Source organism: Sebastes fasciatus, chromosome 20 (genome assembly GCF_043250625.1).
Source record: "Sebastes fasciatus isolate fSebFas1 chromosome 20, fSebFas1.pri, whole genome shotgun sequence".
Classification (NCBI taxonomy): Eukaryota; Metazoa; Chordata; class Actinopteri; order Perciformes; family Sebastidae; genus Sebastes; species Sebastes fasciatus.
In genome coordinates, this window is record NC_133814.1 from 24,757,457 (window position 1) to 24,778,417 (window position 20,961).

A 20,961-nucleotide genomic window follows, 5' to 3' on the forward strand; every position below is an offset into this window, starting at 1 on the left:
TTTTTTTTGTTATTATTTTTATTTTTTATTTGTATTATTATTATTTGTATTATTATTATTATTATTCTGTATGTGGGGTTGGTATGTTTGTGAGTCTTTCTGCAGATGTTACTTTTTGTTTTTTTTGTCTGTTTGTGATGAAAAGAAAAAAAAGAAAGAAAAAACAATCCCAGTTTTTTTATTTTATTATTATTATTATTTTATTATTATTATTATTATTATTATTATTATTATTATTTTATTATTATTATTATTCTGTATGTGGGGTTGGTATGTTTGTGAGTCTGTCAGCAGATGTTACAGATTTTAATAGTGCATTTAATGAGAGCATGTAAGCACAAAATAAAAGTTTGGATTCACACTTAAAACAAACACAACAAAGACAACTTTGATATTCAAACATTTATTTTTTTCCCCTGATCATAATGTATAAATAAAGAATTTATAATAAAGGTATAATTTGGCCCAAAGCAAGACTCTTTAAGTTCACTAATAAATCCTCTCACTTTTTATTTACTGCAACACAGTTCATAAATGTATTTTTCAGTCACAGTTCATTTATCAAAAGATCAGTCAGTCACATTAAAATCTCTGCTAGCTGACGGTAAACTCGGTTACAGTGTCATAAAACTCCTCAGTGTCAAACATTCCTCTGATGAACAGTTTGAGACCTGCAGACGACATGAAACCGTCTGCTTCTCTCCTCCTGAAAGGGTTTAGGTTTTATCCCCGTGGCTGTAAATGCACCGGCTCTATAAAAAGGCACTGTTCCATTAAGGAATGAAAAGCATGTGAAACACTAAAAAAGATGATTAATTACTGCTTATACAGTACATATATTCATTTTCTACATGACAAACAGATTCAATGATGTGTAAAGCAACCCGTTACTCGTCAACATGGGTGTGATATGCTCAGCATGCTGCGTTTAATGTCTTCACAACACATAAAAAAAAATAATAATTCTACTTTAAAGATATTTAAGATGTCAAAACACTATTATCTTCTATATGCTGTTCTGATTAAAGGCCTACTGTAACACGTCTTTTTAACGTCTAATTAAAGGATAAGTCTGGTGATATTCTATATCTTTCCACAAAAATATCATGAATGTATCTACTAACAATATCTATTGTCTTCCTCTGTACCATAGAGCTTCATTAAAACACATCAATGAGCCTCAGTGTCACATGTTCTTTCATCACCATGAACACACGCACACTGTAGTTTATTTTATACACCGTCCTGCTGCCACTAATACTCACTTGAGCACCAAATGTGGATTAATCCGCCGCAAAAAATAGTCCCCCCCAACAAATGCACCTTGTCCTCCTGTTTAAGTGACGTTTTGTGTCCCATTTGTCTCACAAAAATATATATATATGTGGCCTGTTTTGTGCAAGCAGCATGTGCTGCATTGAAATGGAAACCAACGCTCGACTGGCACAAACGGGCGCCGTGCCAGTCTGGGTTTGGAGCGGACCCAATGTCAACAGCAATGATGAGGGGCCTTAATGTGCTGATTGTTATCTAATGGTGAGGCACTGAACTGAGGAGTATTAAAGAGATAGTTTGGGTGTTTTGAAGTGGGGTTGTATGAGGTACTTAGTCTACTGTATTATTTACAGTAGATGGCGATCGGCACGCCGCCTAGTGTTTTCAAATATATTTTGATTTGGCATTTCTGATTTTTGATCTACAGCAGAGATGGAGAGAAAGCATGGAAAAAAATGTTAAACAAAAATCAATATCAGTGTACGCTACATTTACAATATTTTCACTGCTTTACCTCGCCGTCAGACAGCCCTTTCTGCTGGGGAACTGTCCAGCTATGCTCTCGTCAAAGCCACCAGACTCCATTGAAAAAAACCTGTAATTTTACCTCGCAGAACACGGGAGATGCTGTTTAGTCACTTCCGCCAAGGCCGAAGGAGGTTATGTTTTCACCGGCGTTGGTGCGTTGGTTTGTTTGTTGGTTTGTCCGTTAGCAGGATTACTCCAAAAGTCCGCAATGGATTTGAATTAATATTTTTGGAGGAGTGGGGTGTGGCACAATGAACAATCCATTAGATTTTGGTGGCGATCCGGACCATGATCCGGATTCAGGAATATTTTTAAGGATTCCGATCAGCCTGAGCATTAAGACCACAGGGTATAACACATGCGCAGTGTGACTGATGACGCGTTGATGAAGCGTGACCCCGCCTCCTTCTGAGAGCAGAGAGATACGTGTGTGAATGTGTGTGCGTGAGCTGCTGGACGTGTGCAATGAGAAAGAACAAAGCGGTAGATGACGGGATGAGAGACAACGTAGTGTTACGTTACACAGACATAACAAGGCTGCTGAATGAGAGAGGCATCCGCCGATACGTTACACGGAAACACACCGTGTTAATAACAAGCCGACCACCTCACGGTGCCACCAGCTGTGAGCTGTGATCTGTTTTTAAAGTCACGCACCTTGGCGGAGGTCTCCACTCTCCGAGTGCAATTCCATTTTGTTTGTGCTATTGTGTGACTTTGGGGAGTCTGAACTAACCAAACAAACTTAGTGATGATCGAGGCAGCGGTAGACCAGCAACTCTCATGTTCTGCAAGGTAAAACTACTGTTTTTTTTTCAATGGAGTCTGGTGGCTTTGAAGAGAGCAAAGATAACAGCTTCAGTCAGAAACATAGAGTGCATAGCTGTCTCACCGCAAGCTGACCCGTTGAAAATATTCTAAATATAGCCTCCGTCCACAGCAGAACATTACTTTGCTCCCGTGCTGCTACTCCTGTCTGTTTCTCCAAACTCCTTCAACTGTAGGTAATACACTGACTATGGAGAAGTACCTGATACAACCACACTTCAAAAACTATCCCTTTAAGACCTTAAGTCCTTATTCAAGGTAAACATCCTTAATACATTTGTGTTTAATCAAATTAATACAAATACTTTTTACATACTGCACATCTAAGGCCGTACACAGTAGGTAGGACAAATATAGAACAATAACACCAGACTTATCCTTTAACTCTTGATATAATCTTTCGGAGCGACTTCCTACTCCACTGTGTTTACCATCATTTTGATTTTATATTCCTGATTAGTTTTCTTGTTTTCATCACAACCACTTTTCCTTCTGTATCGTTCCATAGCAGCTGATCAGACCCTTTCTGTGTGTCTGTAAACTCCCCATTAAACACTCCAGCGAACACTTTGAGTGATTCCTCCAACAAAAGGATGATGTATGTACTGTATGTAACTTGGCTTGATAAAGTGAGATACCTCATGTATATGATGATGGATTGTGTGATCTAAGATCAGCAGCATTTTTGCAATAAATAGTACAATCGTGTTGTAGTTGAATAAGTGCACATCTGTTTCATTTTGGTATGTAGGATCAAGTGTCTAACTTTGGTGCAAAGTATTCATCGTGTTCGTTTGGACTTTCATGGCGCACCAGATGGCAGAAAAGTTGTCAACATCTGGCGCACCAAGTAAGCGGTGTGCAAACATGAGAGAATAATCTGCAGAGCTGTCTGAGCTGAGCTGTGATGTGTGTGTTAGAGGTTGGTGATGTACTCTGCTCCGTTAGACGAGCTCTTGTCTTTGTCTCCCTCTGTGGGAACGCTGCTGTACTGACAGCCAGGAGCTAAGTCAACAGTCGCCGGTTCAGGCAGCGCGGACGGCTGACCCTGCTTCAACGACTGCCTGTCCCTTTTATCCAGCCAGAAAAATGACACCATGAGGAACAAGCCGGAGGAGGCAACAACGACGCTGCAGGCGAAGTAGACGTAGAAGTACTGGCCCGTTCTGTCGATCAGGACTCCTGCAACAACGAGACAAATCATCAATTTCATGTTTTGTCTTTTCTTGGTGACATTTTATTTTAAAGGTCTTTTATTTTTTCTATAAAAGAAAAGAGTACAGAAATAAATAAGTTTGGGGAAATAAATAAAGGGTGAAATGCAAAGGGAACATCATGCATAAATAAATAAATACATAAATAAATACACACATTTAAAAATAAATACAAATTAAAAAAATGGAAAAATAAATAAATAGTAAATGCAAAAATATAAATTAAAACAATACTTAAAACAATACATAAAATAAATACATAAATAAATAAAAGGGAAAATTCTTTCCTGGGTAACATTTTATTTTACAGGTCTTTTATGTTTCTATAAAAGAAAAGATTACAGAGATAAAAACGTTTGGGGAAATAAATAAGGGGTGAAATGCAAAGGGAAAATCATGCAGAAATAAATAAATAAATGTGTAAATACATAAATAATTACACAAATTTTAAAATTAATAAAAAATAAACAAAAAATAAATAGATAAATAGCAAATTCAAAAATATAAATAAAAAAATAATAAATTAAATACATAAATAAATCAAAAGGAAAATTAAGCAAGAGTAAATAAATCAAAAGGAACTCATATAAATGCATAGGAAGGTTTCTGAAAGGGCTATAAAATATGGTGATATAGGGAAAATGGAGAAAGTGTTAATTGGTACAATTCAGATTAATTAACTCCTAAATTAATTGCTGCAGCAGAGACTCCCAAGAGGTCGTAAGACAAATCTGAGGAGTCAAGAGATGATTAACAGGATAGGAGAGCAGAAAAAACGTGTTTCTGTTGCACCAAATTCTACTTTTTCAGTTCAAGCTCTCACATTATTAGATGATTTGACTTGTGAAAATTATTCAAATAAAACAAGAGGGGGAGAAAAACACTCTCAGGTTGAGCTTGTCACAGCTGGTAGAGAGATACAGCCAGTGATGAGGGGTCGCAGTGTACACATGCCTTCATTTTAAGGGATCAGAGGCCAAAACGTTAGGGGATCACTGACCTAGAGTCTGTTAGTCGGTTCACTGCAGGTCAGCTGAACATGCAAACATGTAATTTGTTTGCAGGAAAATATACAAATCAACCCCGTGAGAAATAAAGTTACAGATGCAAATGATATATTTGCCTTAATTAAATGGAGAAGCTCTTTCAGTAGGATCCTTCTGCTTTTAAACTCAGTACAACTACAATACTCTGACAACTTCCTCAGACCTTTTTCTCTCTTTTTTTAGGTTGTAGTGGGCTCAGTTTGAAAGCTAGAGTGAAGATACCGGTGTCATATGAAACTAGAAAACCTAATGAATCCATTGGTACCAACCATGCCATACTAGCGAAGGAGGTTAAATAACGCTTCGGAGTTACGCTAAATTTTGGCAAGGAAAAACTGTCATGGTCATTTTCAAAGGGGTCCCTTGACCTCTGACCTCCAGATATGTGAATGTATATGGGTTCTCTGGGTACCCACGAGTCTCCCCTTTACAGACGTGCCCACTTTATGATAATCACATACAGTTTGGGGAAAGTCATAGTCAAGTCAGCACACTGACACACTGACAGCTGTTGTTGCCTGTTGGGCTGCAGTTTGCCATGTTATGATTGGAGCATATTGTTTATGCTAAATGCAGTACCTGTGAGGGTTTCTGGACAATATCTGTCATTGTTTTGTGTTGTTAATTGATTTACAATAATAAATATATACATAAAGCAGCATATTTGTCCACTCCCATGTTGATAAGAGTATTAAATACTTGATAAATCTCCCTTTAAGGTACATTTTGAACAGATAAAAAATGTGTGATTAATTTGAGATTAATCCCGATTCAATATTTTAATCGATTGACAGCCCTACTAAAAACCCTTTCAATAAACCTATTGACTTCCAGACGAGGAAACAGGAAGTGCTGAAATGCAAACTCATTTCCAGGTTTTAGGGGCTCATTCCTGCACCGCTCTATACCCAGAGGTCAGAAGCTAAAGATGCTGTAACTTCCGTTTCACTGGGAAATTAACACCAAATCATTTAATATATTATATTATAATATTTTTTTGCAGGAAACTTTCTAGGGAATTATAAGGAATTTACGGGCCCATAAAATAAATCATAACCCTTTGTATATAAGTATTTTCTTTGTTGATAACCTAACCCATTTTTCAGTTGTAGTGCATCGTCCGGAGCGATTCTGCTGTGACTTGTATCTGTGGTTACATCACGGTCCGGCTGTTGGCAGTCAGTTAAACACGGGGAGCATACCTGTCATTTGAGACGAGGCAGCCGCTGCCCTTTCCCCCCACTGAACTAAAGCTCCTCTCCTCCACAACGGAGCACAGACTTGTTTCTTTTGTTCTCGGTGTGTAGCGAACAAATTCGCTGAGAACACGGTGTTATTTAGAGGAACAGCCTGAAGCGGGTCACATAACACACACCAGCAGAAACACGGCACCAGAGCTCAGGCAGATCCTCTCACTGCACACACATGTGTTTTATAAGTTTTCTATCAGGGATGTCCCAACCTATTTTCCTTGAAGCCACTTCCCCCTACTTGTATCTAAGAAAAGCTTCATCGTCTTTGCTACGCTACGCCGGGAGGAAATTGCAAGTCACTGCAAAGTCACAAGCTGTGCAGATTTAGGAGGAATATGATGGAAACTACCACAAAGAAAAAATAAATGCATCTACAACAAAGACTGTGAAACTATTTATAAGTATTTATAAGCCGGTGGAAGAAGATTCTCAGAGTTTTTTGTGAAATTTGCCAGTTAATTTTCAACGTGCGGCTCAAAAAGAGACGTGCCGATCAATGGATGCATTCGGGCGAAGCATAGAGATGTTACAAGATAAGGGGCAGAATAGAAATGTTTATTATTTAAGTTAGATATAGATATTATATCAACATTGTAGAATACCCCTCAGCCTTGGTAATGTGTCCCACATTGTCCCACACGAACATACTCTTTGTCCCACATTTGGTTTGTTGGAGAGTAAATTGTTCAATTGTTTTTGAAAGGCTAAACGCCAACAAATATGGATTAATAAATATGGAAGTTTTCTATTAGGGCTGTCCTCTTTCTAAAGTTTGATCAGCAGCATCTTAACGTTGTTGCATCATTTCCTTCTAGTACAAAACAGAAAAAGTGCACTGATTTCTTGTACACTAACTGAAGTATACCATTAGTATGTAATACGGGACTCAGTGGTGTTTGTTTACTGGTTTTGTGGGTTCCACTACTGACGTCTAACTCAGAGATTCCCAAACTATGTTGTCCCACATTTGGTTTGTTGGGCATCTGGTCACCCTAAGCGGGAGAGTAAATAGGTTTTTGGCCGCAGTAGAAAATGTTGATTTTGAAAGGCTTAACGCCAACAAATATGGATTGAAGCAGAATATTTATTAACCGGTAGAAGACGATTCTCCGAGTTTTTTTGTAAAATTTGACAGTTATTTTTCAATTTCACACAGAGGGAATACGACATGACACGACACAGTTTATGTTTTTGAAAGGCTAAACGCCAACAAATATGGATTGAAGAAGAATATTTTGTTATATTTTTCAACTAAGTAGGACAAAAATATATATTTTTAAATAGTTTTACATACAGACTTTTGTACAAATTATCCTGTAAGTGTGTTATTTTAGATCTATATGAGCTGGTCTAACTCAACTAATGAACCAATGCTCCTCCAGAGCAGCTCGTTTACATCTTAAACATTAATCTGCCTGACGTCTGTAAAACCAGTTGAGGCATATTCTACCGAGACTATCTGATCATAATGCGAGTGCGTCCCACATTTCCACCATATCTCTCCATCTCTTCCTCTGTGTACGTTACCTGCCAGTGGAGGCCCAATGAGCAGCGTGACGCTCTCCATGATAGCGAGCAGGCCCAGAGCTGAGGGGAAGCAGCTCATCTCCACGGTATCCATGAGGACGGTGAACATCAGGGTGCCCACCACGCTCATGGACAGCCCGTAGATCGCCACGTAAGTCAGCAGCACGGGGAAGCTGGGCCCGATGCAGCAGATGCTGTTGCTGAGCCCGTTGACCAGCAGAGCCGCGGCAAACACGTAAATGTGTCTCCCTTTGAACCAGGACATGCTGAAGATGATGCCGAAGGGTGGCCGCACCACGATGTTAACCATGCCCAGGATGGAGAGCAGCAGCGCGGCCCGGCTCGGCTCCATGTTGTTATCGGTGGCGTAGGGAACCAGATAAATCAGGGGCACCACAAACCCCAGCATCATCCAGGTGATGCCTATGGCGTACACACGGTAACGCGCGTTGTGGCAGAACTGATCAAAGGCCATGTGTTTTCTCATGGAAGCCAACAGGTAGCTCCATATCTTCCTCATCCTCCCTTTTTCTGTCCTGATACTGTCCTCCTCAGGCGGAGGAGGTCCGTGGTTCATCAGCGGCTGGCCTCGATGCTTGGGCGGCTGCAGGGGCCTCATCAATGCTCCGCACACGCAGCAGTTCAGCAGCACGGCCCCCAGAACGAGGAAACTCCCCCTCCAGCCCAGCTCCGTGTGGAGGTAGTTACCCAGGAACGGCAGAGTGCACAGTCCCAGCGCCGTGCCAACGGAGGACATGGCGTTGGCAAACGCACGGCGACGCACAAAGTAGTGACCGAGGATCGTCACCGCCGGCTGGAAGCTGAAGCAGAAACCGAGTCCTGTAACGATAGAAGAAGATATTCAGAGTAGTACAACAACAGGGATAACATTGTGTTTATCATTTAAAAGAGTATTTATAGAAAATGTGCAGTACGTATTGATGCAGTGGTGGAATGAAACATGCAAATACTGTACTTCAGTAGAAATTCAAAGTACTTTTTTATTTAATGCATCTTTCTACTTCTACTTCACTACATCTCAGAGGTAAATATTATATTGTACTTCCATTACAGTTCTTCATCCCTTTCCTGTTCAGTGAAAACCAGGTTTCTCCAGATGTAATGAAGTTGAATGTTTGTGACAAACTGAAGGATGAAGTGAAAATCCTCCTCATTCTTATTATTAAGATATATAAACTCTTTAAAAAGCCTCTTGGATCAGCTGGGAAATGCACCGTCACAAAACTGTTTTCCTGACACCATGAAAAGTTGAATTATTAGAGATACGTGGTTCTCACTGAGGGGTGGAAGTAACAAAAATGAACTGATGGAAATGGATGTGAAATGAAAAATGGAGCGATAAATTATTTGATTAATTTAAAGGTGATTTGACTAAAACAGTCTGACTACATTGTAGTCATAAATAATGACCAAAACTATGAAAATTAGAACAAAGTTGTAATAAACTGGAATCATCTTCAAGATTTAAATGGGTTTTATTTACTTATTTTGAGTTTAAAGCTATATTAATTGATTTTTCTGACAGAAAACCAACTTTAACACAATTTTTTTCTTTATTACATTAACTTTCATTTAGAGTCAAGTTTTTGCCCAATATTTCCGCTTTGGTCTCCACCAACTCAAAAATCTCTCCAGCTGCTGGATGTTCACCTTTTTCACCAGCTGGTGTCTAACCGCTGTTTGGTGCCGTGCAGGTAGAGTACCGATAATAAATCTGCTGGATGTTTGCTGACCTGTAATAACCCCGGCGGTGATGTAGAGCTGCGTGATGGACTGGGTAAACGAACTGGCAGCCATCCCGACCCCACTCAGGACGCCGCCCAACATGACGGTCGCTCGGCAACCAAGTCTCCCCACCAACACGCTACAAAAGGGACCTGTGGATCAAAAGTAATGCTCTTAGTTTGATGCATACTGCGGCAGAAAACGAACAAAGGCTTACACCGAGGCAGAGGTCAATTTAGCTATAATCTGTACCAGCTGAATGAATGCATGACTGAACGTACTGTATGTTTGCTCTCTCACCTACTTTGTGCGTGCACAAGGTGTATAACTGACGTATAGCAGTTTGCATATGACTTTGGTTAACACCAGCATGAACATATGCTGCTGAACAGGAAGTTCCGCATTGTGTATTCAGAAGCCTCGGTGGTAAATACAGCGGGGTATATTGGTTGAAGGTCACTGACGGGGAGGTAAACTCCACACACGCCTTTGTTGTCAGGCAACAGGGCTGCAAGGTACTGATGGGGATAACAGCTGGACCAAACTGAGCCGCAGTCTTAGTGTTTAAAATAGGGCTGTCAGTCGATTAATCGCATGATTGTCCATAGTTGTTTGCAAATTAATCTGTTCAAAATTAACCTTAAAGGGAGATTTGTCAAGTATTTAATACTTGACAAATACTGCTTTATGCAAATGTATTCATATATTTATTATTGTAAATCAATTAACAACACAAAACAATAACAGATATTGTCCAGAAACCCTCACAGGTACTGCATTCAGCATAAAACAATATGCTCAAATCATAACATGGCAAACTGCAGCCCAACAGGCAACAACAGCTGTCAGTGTGTCAGTGTGCTGACTTGACTATGACTTGCCCCAAACTGCATGTAATTATCATAAAGTGGGCATGTCTGTAAAGGGGAGACTCGTGGGTACCCATAGAACCCATTTACATTCACATATCTGGAGGTCAGAGGTCAAGGGACCCCTTTGAAAATGGCCATGACAGTTTTTTCTCGCCAAAATTTAGCATAAGTTTGGAGTGTTATTTAGCCTCCTTCACAACAAGTCAGTATCTTCACTATAGCTTCAAAACTGAGCCCGCTACAACCTCAAAAAGATTGATTGTGCTAATGCGTTGAAAAATAGAGGCATTAAAACAACTCTGCATTCTCGCGTTAGCATTGATAAACAATTTTCATTCAAAGTTAGCTAACGTAACATTGTGATCGACGCAGTTGTGTGATGCAGTTTACTTCAGCGTGAACAGTCTGCTGGTAATGGTATACTACAGTTTAGTACACAGCATGTACTACGCATGTTAGTATGCAATTTCAAACATAACCTGTATCTACTTGTTTTAAGTCATGTCTGCACTTTACTTTTAATTCGGTAATCGTTTCTTCAACCCGCAGAATTCACAGTGGAAGCGTCTCCGTACATCTCTGAGCATGAGCACAGCTCAAACTTTGTGCAGCTTAATGAAGATAAAACCTGAGATTCTTGTCACATTTCTGTCAGCTCAGGAAAATATCTAAGATCAAAGCATTCCTGTCTGCAAAAATCCATGAGAACTGTGTGAAATTATCACATCGCCCCCACGCCGGTGTAGCTCTCTATACTCCTGAATTAGAATCTGCCAACCAGTGAAATTTCAGTTCACATCCATGTCCGTCCAACATGTCATCACTTCATCATTTCATCCTATGTGAAATTGTCATAATTAGCATATGAAATCTTCAGTTATGGCCACGTCACAGTGACCTTTGATCACCAAAATCCAATCAGTTCATCCTTGAATCCAGGTGAACGTTTGGGCCAAATTTGAAGAAACTTCCCTCCTGAGATATCACGAAAATAGGTCGGACATGAGGTCACGGTGACCTTCATCTTTGCACCTTTCAATGCCACCAGACTCCATTTACAAAAACTGTAATTTTACCTCGCAGAACACGGGAGTATGCATGCAACCCCACTTAAAAAAAATCTGAACTAACCATTTAGCACAGCTAACTTTGACTCAGCTAGAGCTACATGTAGTGTTCACTGTTTCTTTTGCTAACGGCTGAGTGGGCGTTTCCATTTGAAAAACCCAGAAAAGAACGCAGGTTGACCCGCAAGGATCTCCGTTTCATTGTCTTTGGCGGAACACCTGTGGTGAAAAACTTAAGTTGAATTGGGTTTTTATTTTAGAAAGAAGTCTTGCTTTTCCTTCGAGGACAAAAAGAGGCTTGTCGCTGCCACCTTTATGTCTGTGCTGGACTACGGCGATGTTACATGCAGATACAGATACATGCATGCATCTTCTCAGAGCCTACGCACGCTGGATACTGTCTACCACGGAGCGCTGAGATTTATTACAAATTTGAAAGCCCTTACGCTGCCCTTTGTATGCTCGGGTAGGACGGTCTGACTTGTCCACATGTACACTGAACCACTGGCGTGTTCTTATTTATAAGGCTATTCTTGGTCTGCTTCCATCTTACCTACGGATCTACATCCTTCAAAAAAGTACGGGGAGTTACCGTCTTCGCTCCCAGGACTTCATCCTACTAACTGTCCCCAAAGTCCGTACTGAACTGGGAAAAAGGGCATTCAGGTACGCTGCTCCGTCTTCTTAGAATCTGTTACGAAATGACCTGAAACTTGGAGAGCTGGTCTCACTGAATGTCTTTAAAGTGATTCTAAAAGATTTGGAAAACAGGCACATCTGATTGTAGATGTTTCGAATGCTGATGAATGTTTTTTTTATGATTCTGTAATTTGCTCTTTGTCTTCGTTTTCAATTGTTATGTTTGTTTTATGTCTGCGACCGTGTAACCGTGCTGCGGCCTATCTTCGCCAGGACTCTCTTGGAATAGAGATTTTTAATCTCAATGAGTTTTTACTTCTGGTTAAATAAAGGTTAATAAAAATAATAATAATAAGCGGTAATTGCAGACGTCCTTTTGGATCTCACTTCCAGAGATCCAAACAGTGTCACCTCTTTTCCTGGGAATGTCGCCACACACATCCAGTTCATAATACTGCAAATGTATAAGGGCTTTCATCAGTGTGCCATAAGCTCAATCACCATGTTTGATAGCATCGTATGTTTTGGTGTAACCACAGAACTTCTTTTGATAAAACAAAATGTTGCAGGAGGTAATTACTGAGCACCGCCCACAGACAAACAGTTAATATGTTAACACGAGGTCACTCATATTAAAAACAGAATATTTATTACTATTTTTGACAGCTGTTGCTGATAAACCGGGAGTGAATGTGTGTTAAAACGAGGAGGAGGAGGAACATTAGCAAACCAATCTGATAACATGGAGGCGTTACAACACATCGAATAACTTTCACCCACTTTTTTCTGGAAACAGTTGGCAATTTTCCACTTAAAATAATTGGGTAATACCACCAAGTCATCCACTAAGATCTCAAAAAAACTGTTTTGAATCCCTCTAACATATAAAGTCTCACGGTCTGAATTAGAGGCCCAGATTAACAACATTCCTTCCGGTTGGTACATTGAAGGGTTGGGTATCCTGTTTAATTACCTTCAACACATCAGACTAGTTTTGATCTCTTACAGGCGCAGTGTGCCGGCTGCAGCAGCATCAAATCAAAGTTGGGCACTAAATCTACGAACCGTAAACAAATAAAGCATTCACCTTGATCCTCTATATCGACTTTATTTGCCCTTACACAGCCAACACGACTCCCTGTTTCATTGTTACATAATATTCGTAAGATTGCGTCATTGAGGAAGGAAGCTGACAGAAGTGTCTGGAGAGAGATAGCACCTTTGTGCACCACGCTGACAAAACGATCGGCAGACTCTGACTCTGACGTTTTTGATACCATCTATGGTCAGCATTTTTTGGCAATAGCTATTGAGTGTCTTTACATCTCTCTATATCAGAGGTCAGCAACCTTTACTATCAAAAGAGCCATTTAAGGCAAAAACAACAAAAAAAAATCTGTCTGGAGCCACAAAACATTTGATCATTGTGATGAAGGTAACACAGTTTATAGTCTAATATAGTATATAAGTCTAATGCAGTGAGGGCCAAAGAGACAATGTACTACGTAATATTAGGACCAAATTGAGGGGAAAAAAGATCGGAGATTTACAGAAAAAAGTCGTAATATTACGAGAATAAAGTCATAACTTTACGAGAAAAAAAGTCGTAATATTACCAGAATGAAGTCATAACTTTACGAGAAAAAAAGACGTAATATTACGAGGATAAAGTCATAACTTTACGAGAAAAAAAGTCGTAATATTACGAGGATAAAGTCATAACATTACGAGAAAAAATTGTCATAATATTGAGAGAATGTTTATCAGGGTTAATAAATTATGGTATCGAATCGGTACATAGTCTGGCGTACTCGCCGACACCCAATCCCGAACTTTATTATTTCTTTATACCCATGAAGTCTTGATGTGTAGCGTACTAAAGTCCCTCTGAGCTGAGCTGAGCTGAGCTGTGGGTAATAAGTGAGCTACAGTTTCTCATGAAATAATGTCCTTTAAATCAACACCAACACAGCAAGACAGACCCCCTGAACCCCCCTTAAAAAGACAACCTGGTCCGTCTACTTTACCTCCTGCGTGAAGCACTGACGTCATGATGGAGGGCACCCAGGAGGTCTCGCTGTTGGAGGCGTGGAACTCATTCTGCAGGTCGTTGTAGAAGATTCCCACACAGGAGGGGAACGCCAGGGTCAACGCCAGGACTACTATGGTGGCGGCCAGCACCACCCAGCCCCAACCGCCATCTGGAGCTATGACGGCTCCCGTTACACCCGCTGAGGCTCTGCATTCACCGCCCTGCCCCCTCGCATCCCCCTCCTCGGATTCACAGTCGTTAGCCTCCTGAACTTTCTCCACGTTGGCCTGCTCCAGGTCCCCGGAGACCTCCGGCTGGAGGCAGCGATCGCTCGTCCCTCCGAATCCATTCCTGTGAGTCATTTTCTGCTTTGCCGTTCAGGAGAGGCTCCTGAGTTCGCTCTGCACGGTGTGTAATTACTTTTGCTGGCCATGTCACTGGGACTGCTGCGACCTTCAGGGACACCTGTAGAAACACGAGAGACAATTCGTCAGGATGTGTAGGGCCTGAGAGGTTTTTATGGACGTCTGTGTCCACCACTTTAGTCCGGACTGAAACATCTAAACAACTATTAGATACAGGTATTCATGTTCCCCAGATGATGCACCCTAATGACTTTAATCATTCCCTGACCTAGTTTGGAGTGAAATATCTCCTCTCCTATGCTAGATACGCCATTATAGATACCATGTGCTTACGTACAGGCTACATAACGTGACACAACAGCATCAAGTATAAGCTAGAGTTCGTGCAGGAGCCGCTGGTGGAAAATGTCTTTGTCAAAAAAGGACAAAAGTGGACACAGTGTGTTGGGTTTGCCAAGATAAATGGCTCAGTTCATATTTCTTCACAGAGGTAATGATAAGGAAGCCAGTGTGCTTGGTGTGTTCACAGCACCTTTCAGTGATCAAGGAATATAATATACGGCTCAGCTATCGGACTCATTGTGGCGAAAAATACAAGAACTTGCAACGACGACTGAGAACAGAGAAGATCAGTGAGACATCTCAGGCTGTTCATCGTCTGCTTTGTAAATGGATTGTTCATTACTTGTGGAAGCTTTCATTTGTTTACACTAAAAGAAGGGGAACAAGGCAAAAGTGAGCATGGCTCACATCCCCCCCGCGCACTGCTTGACCCCTACTGAAGTTGGGCCAAAGGTTGTGCCCTTTTGAAACTAATGGATTTAGTCTATTGAGCACAATGTTATTAGCTGACCTTCCTCAAGTCCAGGGTGCACAAAAATATTAGAAATGTTGGGATTTCTAACCCCCAAAAGGCACAACTAGACCACACTGTCAACCATCAGGCAACATTTGAAGTACCTAAGTTAAATAGTTTCCGAGTTCTGCTCCGGAAACTAAAGTGTGACATGCGAACGGACGGAAGGACGGACAGAAGGACGGACAGAAGGACGGACAGAAGGACGGACAGAAGGACGGACAGAAGGACGGACAAGCAGAGCTCTATATACCCCTGACTACGTTGTCAAGGGATATAATAATATTCAGCTCCACTATCGGACTCATTATGGCAAAAAATCCAGATCAGCGAGGCATCTCGAGAGCTGAAATGAGTTTGACAGCCTCTAGTGTAAATGCTTCAGGTGCTGCCGTTTTATCAGCATTTAAAATCTGAACATTACCCGACGTGCAGGACTTTATGTCTGCAGGGCAGACTGTGAGTTAACAAAGGAGAGGTCTGATGCCGGAGTGGATGCAAAGTGAATGTTGGCGACCATGAGACTAACATGCACTTGTGAAAACCCTCGTGAATGAATGGAGCTCTGTGTTAAAGCTCTAGTAGATTTTTCCCACCAAACACTCTCAATGTCATTCCCAGTTATAGCAACAACTGAGCAGAGAAAACTCCTCTCAGATTCCTGAGGATACACCGCTTGGCTAATGTTACTGTACTCAAATATACTATACTGTACACCTGATTAAATGCTTTGGCTCAATTTTCACAACAGCAAAACTTGTGATAACGAAGAAACAAAAATGCCACTTTCTTATCTTTAAACACAAAGTGCTAAACACTAAATCACATGCTCGGCCCTCAGAATACAGATAACAGTGTTATCACTCAGCGTGCACAACAACTGAATCATCTGTAACACGTTTGATAACAGCAGAACAGTACTGTGGTGAGCAGCATTAACAATAACATCTTTTCATTACTGGTAAAATGTCTCAACTGTATTGAGAGTCTGTTGCAGTCAGTAAACTGTGGTTCAATGCTTACAATGTATTACAGTATTACACTGAAATATCTACAATATGAATAAAAACAAACTGCTTTAGAAGAGAAAAGGTCAACTTGATGCAGTGAAGACACAATAATCATTTTGCCTCATGACTCTGGACTACATTATCTATACTTACAGACAATAATACTGCAGGTATTTTACTTACAACGTTGAGGTACTTGTAATTTACTTGAATATTTCCATTTTATTATCTTTATTTATTTATGTTGTTTTTTTTATATTTTACTTACAACTTTGAGGTACTTGTAATTTACTTGGATATTTCCGTTTTATTTTTTTTATTTATTTATGTTTTTTTTTGTATTTAAAAAAAAAGAAAGTATTTTACTTACAACTTTGAGGTACTTGTAATTTATTTGAATATTTCCATTTTATTATCTTTATTTATTTGTTTTTTATATTTAAAAAAAAAAAAAAAAGATATTTTACTTACAACTTTGAGGTACTTGTAATTTATTTGAATATTCCCATTTTTTAAAATGTATTTATGTTTTCTGTATTTTTTTATATTTTACTTACAACTTTGAGGTACTTGTAATTTATTTGAATATTTCCATTTTGTTTATTTATGTTTTTTTTTAGTATTTCCATTCCATGTCACTTTGCAGTGGTGTAATGTAACTAAGTACATTTAATCAAGTACAGTACTTAGGTACAATCAATAAAAAGCAAGTAGTTTTTATTCTACATCATTTAAAATACTGACTTCTGCATAAATTGTGGCAGCCGCCCATTCTCTGGTGTTTGCTGTCATTTACCTTTTCCCTGGTGTTTTTTTGGTTGAATTGCTGAGTGATTAGAGGGTTATTCAGTTCACCTGTTGCGCAGGGTGTGGGGACTGGCTCTTAAATGATAATTGAGAGCAGCTTGGTGCATTCCCCTCTTGGCCAATCAGGGTGTAACGACGGCCTTTCTGTAGGGCTTAAAAGAGGAGAGAAACGGCACCCCCAAGGTCATTCTGATCTCTCCTTCACTAAATGCAACATGTGTTATCAGCCAAACCAGAAACTCTGATCTGTTTTAGGCCCTTTTGAGATTATGTGCACTTTGTGTTTTGTTTATTGAGAGTGTTGACTATCCTAGTTGGGGAATCAAAATAAATACCATTCAATTGGGTTACCTGCTCTAGGACGTTTAGGTGCTATTTGTGCAAGAATCTGGCTTGCCTCACGATAGCCTAACGCCTGCAGGCTTTATTTTGTTATTCTAGTCATTTGTTGATTTTCACTGAAACCCTTTATACCCATTTATTTTAGTGTATTTTATTTGGGGAAACTTTAAAGGGACTGTTTGTAACTTTTTAAGCGTATAAATGTAGCGGGTCGGCACACATGCGCGTTCGCATATGCGCGCTCGCGTGTGGCCGGAGCCTCGTCTCCGCTGCCTGCTCTCCTTCACTGAGACAGCGCACGCGTCCTCGCTGTCTCGCTCCACCTCTAGACGTGAACGCGCGCTCACTCCACACTGCAGACGAGTTAGTTTAGCTCTGAGAATATCTAGTGAATGTAGAGGGGACGTTTGTGCAGAAATAACTGCTGCAGCTCCTCCAGACCAACAGAGGTTTTCCCTGTCTTGTGAAGTGACGGGGCTCCTCAACGAGTTATGTTATCGTCTCGTTACCGACCGGGTGCCGGTGTCTCCCTGCGGCTGCCGGCTGCGGTCGGGAGGCGATAACGTAAGTCGTTGAGTAGCCCCGCTGCCTGAGCCTGCGCTGAGGCAGGAAAAGCCAACACTAGGATCAGCATTGATTCATGGAGAGACCTTTGTCTGGTCAGCTAACATTACTGCCAAGCAGCTGAAATATAGAGTGATATTGTGGTTTTAGCTGACGTGTGTCGCCTCACTGTTTTGAGCGATGCTCGTCCATGTCTATTTAGAGCAAGCACGAGCCCGACGCTGACTTTCGATGATTTCAAAGCCACAGGTTTCGCTGTTAACAAGCATTTCTGAAAGTTACAAATAGTCCCTTTAAGTGTTCATAAATCACTTTCTGCTTCAGAAAAAAAAGTACACAAAAGTATGTGGACAGAGCAAAGGTGTTTAAACACTTTTGATTTCATTTAGTTTGTCTATGTCTTCCCTTCATATCCCTCCTCCTACTCTGTGTCATGGATCAGTGAGCTAGGGGGTAAAAAAAGGCCTCAGCAACCTGATCCTCCAAACCATGACATGCTGTTTTTACCTCCTGCAGTTATGTGTCCTCTTAGAATAGAAAGCTTTATAGTCATTATTGTATTAAATACAACGAGATTCACAGTTGCCACTTCTGGTCAGTGCTTTAAAACAAATATTTGACAAGACTAAACGAGGCAGCTAAAACATATAACAGGTAAAACACACACACAGTTTTAAAGCAAATAAAAACAGGTGAAGTAGATGTAATAAATAAATATAAGCAGAAGTGTTACACTAGAAGTATAAAATATAAAAATAGATGTAATGTAAACAGAGGTAATTGCACTTGTAAAATAGGTAGGGTATACATGTAATAAATAAAATGTAAACAAAGGTAGTTGCACTTGAGGTGTATATTGTGTGGCAGCCGCCCATTCTCTGGTGTTTGCTGTCATTTACCTTTTCCCTGGTGTTTTTTTGGTTGAATTGCTGAGTGATTAGAGGGTTATTCAGTTCACCTGTTGCGCAGGGTGTGGGGACTGGCTCTTAACCCTTGTGTGGTGTTCATGTTTTTGTTTCTCAGCCAATGTCCGCCGGTCTGTTGGACCCACACCATTATTGGGTTTTTAAATCAATACAGCCATAACAATCTATGTAAAAATACTTAACAGATGTTTACTTTATCCCAATTACAAGCAATATAGACAGCATATGGCAGCTGGGATATAGTGCGAGAAAATATAGACTAGTTCCCGCAAGACAGAGGGTAAAATGTGCGGGAATGTGGGAGCAGACAGGTGTCGGTGCTTGAAATGTAACAACCTCATGCGGGAACAGCAGGAACAGAAAGACAAAACTCACACACATAGAAACAAACACACAAACACACACGCGCACACACACACACACACACAAACACTTACAGCAGGCCCAGGTCAGAGGATGACAGACATTTATCTCACTCGGGAGTCCAGAGGACACGAACATCACATATGTAATATAATTGTGTAGGGGGGTGTACAGTGTGCAGTCATTAAAAAATGTGTTCTTTTATATGTTCTTCATAGAAAATGAGCCGAGGCCAATGAGTCTGAGGTTGAAAAAATAATGAATCACATCATTTTTCTTTTAGTAAACATTGAAAACGGGTCCCACAGACCCCGAACACCACACAAGGGTTAAATGATAGTTGAGAGCAGCTTGGTGCATTCCCCTCTTGGCCAATCAGGGTGTAACGACGCCCTTTCTGTAGGGTTTAAAAGAGGAGGGAAACTGCACACCCAGTGTCATTCTGATCTCTCCTTCACTCAATGCAACATGTGTTATCAGCTTTACCAGAAACTCTGGTCTGTTTTGGGCCCTTTTGGGATTCTGTGATCTTTGTGTTTTGTTTGTTGAGAGTGTTGACTCCTAGTTGGGGAAACAAGTTAAGTGCCAACCAATTAGGTTACCTGCACTGGGACGATTAGGTACTATTTGTGCAACAGCTGGCTTGCCTTACGATAGCCTAACGCCTGCAGGCTGTATTTTTGTATTCTTATTCATTTGTTGATTTTCAATGAAACCCTTTATACCCATTTCTTTTAGTGTATTTTATTTGGGAAAACTTTAAAGGAGGGTAAAAGGAAAAGCCAAACCAATATTTCAGTTTCCTTAATTGTTTGTTGATATAGAGGCATTTGTTCATTATTATTATTAAGAAGGCATTTTATTTTATATTATTATGTGGATGGGAACTGTTTTTCAGTCTTCTGACTGAACAACTAAAGTCTGGGGAACTCAGTACCGCCACAATTGCATTAACGATATTGCACAGACAAATGTATTTTACATTCAGTGTATTAATATTGCACAGATGTATTGTTTGTTCAGTGTCTGCAGAGCCACATAATAATGAATAATTATTCCCTTAAAGACATCCCTCTGTATGTCTCCCCTGATAAATAAAAAGTGATGCTGAGCAGCTGATGCTTCCTGTGGGACAGCCCATGGAGAGATGAAAGCGCTGCGTAAAAAGTGGCCTGTTTTACATGTTTTTGCAGCACAAAATCAGCTTTCTCAGCATTAAATATGAACTCTGTGCAAACTGTATTAACTGTATTAAACACACAGGCTTTTTACACGTTCACCTACGTGGCAACTCGACAGGATTTGGTCTTTTTTACGCATGAAAACGCCCAAAAACAGTCCAGACTCCATCACACACCCGTTATATATATATATAAAGAAAGCAGATTTTATCACAGATATATGTGTATATGTTCTGTGTGCTCATCAGTGTGACTTCCTCTGGTAGAAACACATCCTGGACATCACTTCATCAGCACTTTCGGAGCAAAGAGGAAGCGATTTAAGCATCAATCTCTTCATTATTTAATAAATAAATAATAAATAAAAATCACCTGTTTTTACGCAGTCTGGATTATGGTCGTCCAGTAAACACAGAGAGGTGCGGTCGCTGCTCGATGCCTGCCGGCCGGGTGGATCAGTAGTCAGAACTGGAGTTCTGCTCCTCCTCGTCTCGTCTCGGAGCTCCAGCTCTCAGCTCTC

General features: G+C 40.4%; 1 protein-coding gene across 1 annotated transcript; it reads right to left on the reverse strand.

The window, feature by feature from the left end:
• Nucleotides 1-387: 387 nt before the first annotated feature.
• Nucleotides 388-20,961, reverse strand: slc16a5a (solute carrier family 16 member 5a). The gene is made up of 6 exons (XM_074619337.1): nucleotides 20,814-20,961; nucleotides 14,023-14,492; nucleotides 9,426-9,569; nucleotides 7,672-8,511; nucleotides 1,221-3,813; nucleotides 388-890 (listed from the first exon to the last, which is right to left on the reverse strand). Exons 2-5 carry the CDS (start codon nucleotides 14,387-14,389, stop codon nucleotides 3,548-3,550), a joined length of 1,617 nt encoding a protein of 538 aa, XP_074475438.1. The 5' UTR covers nucleotides 14,390-14,492; nucleotides 20,814-20,961; the 3' UTR covers nucleotides 388-890; nucleotides 1,221-3,547.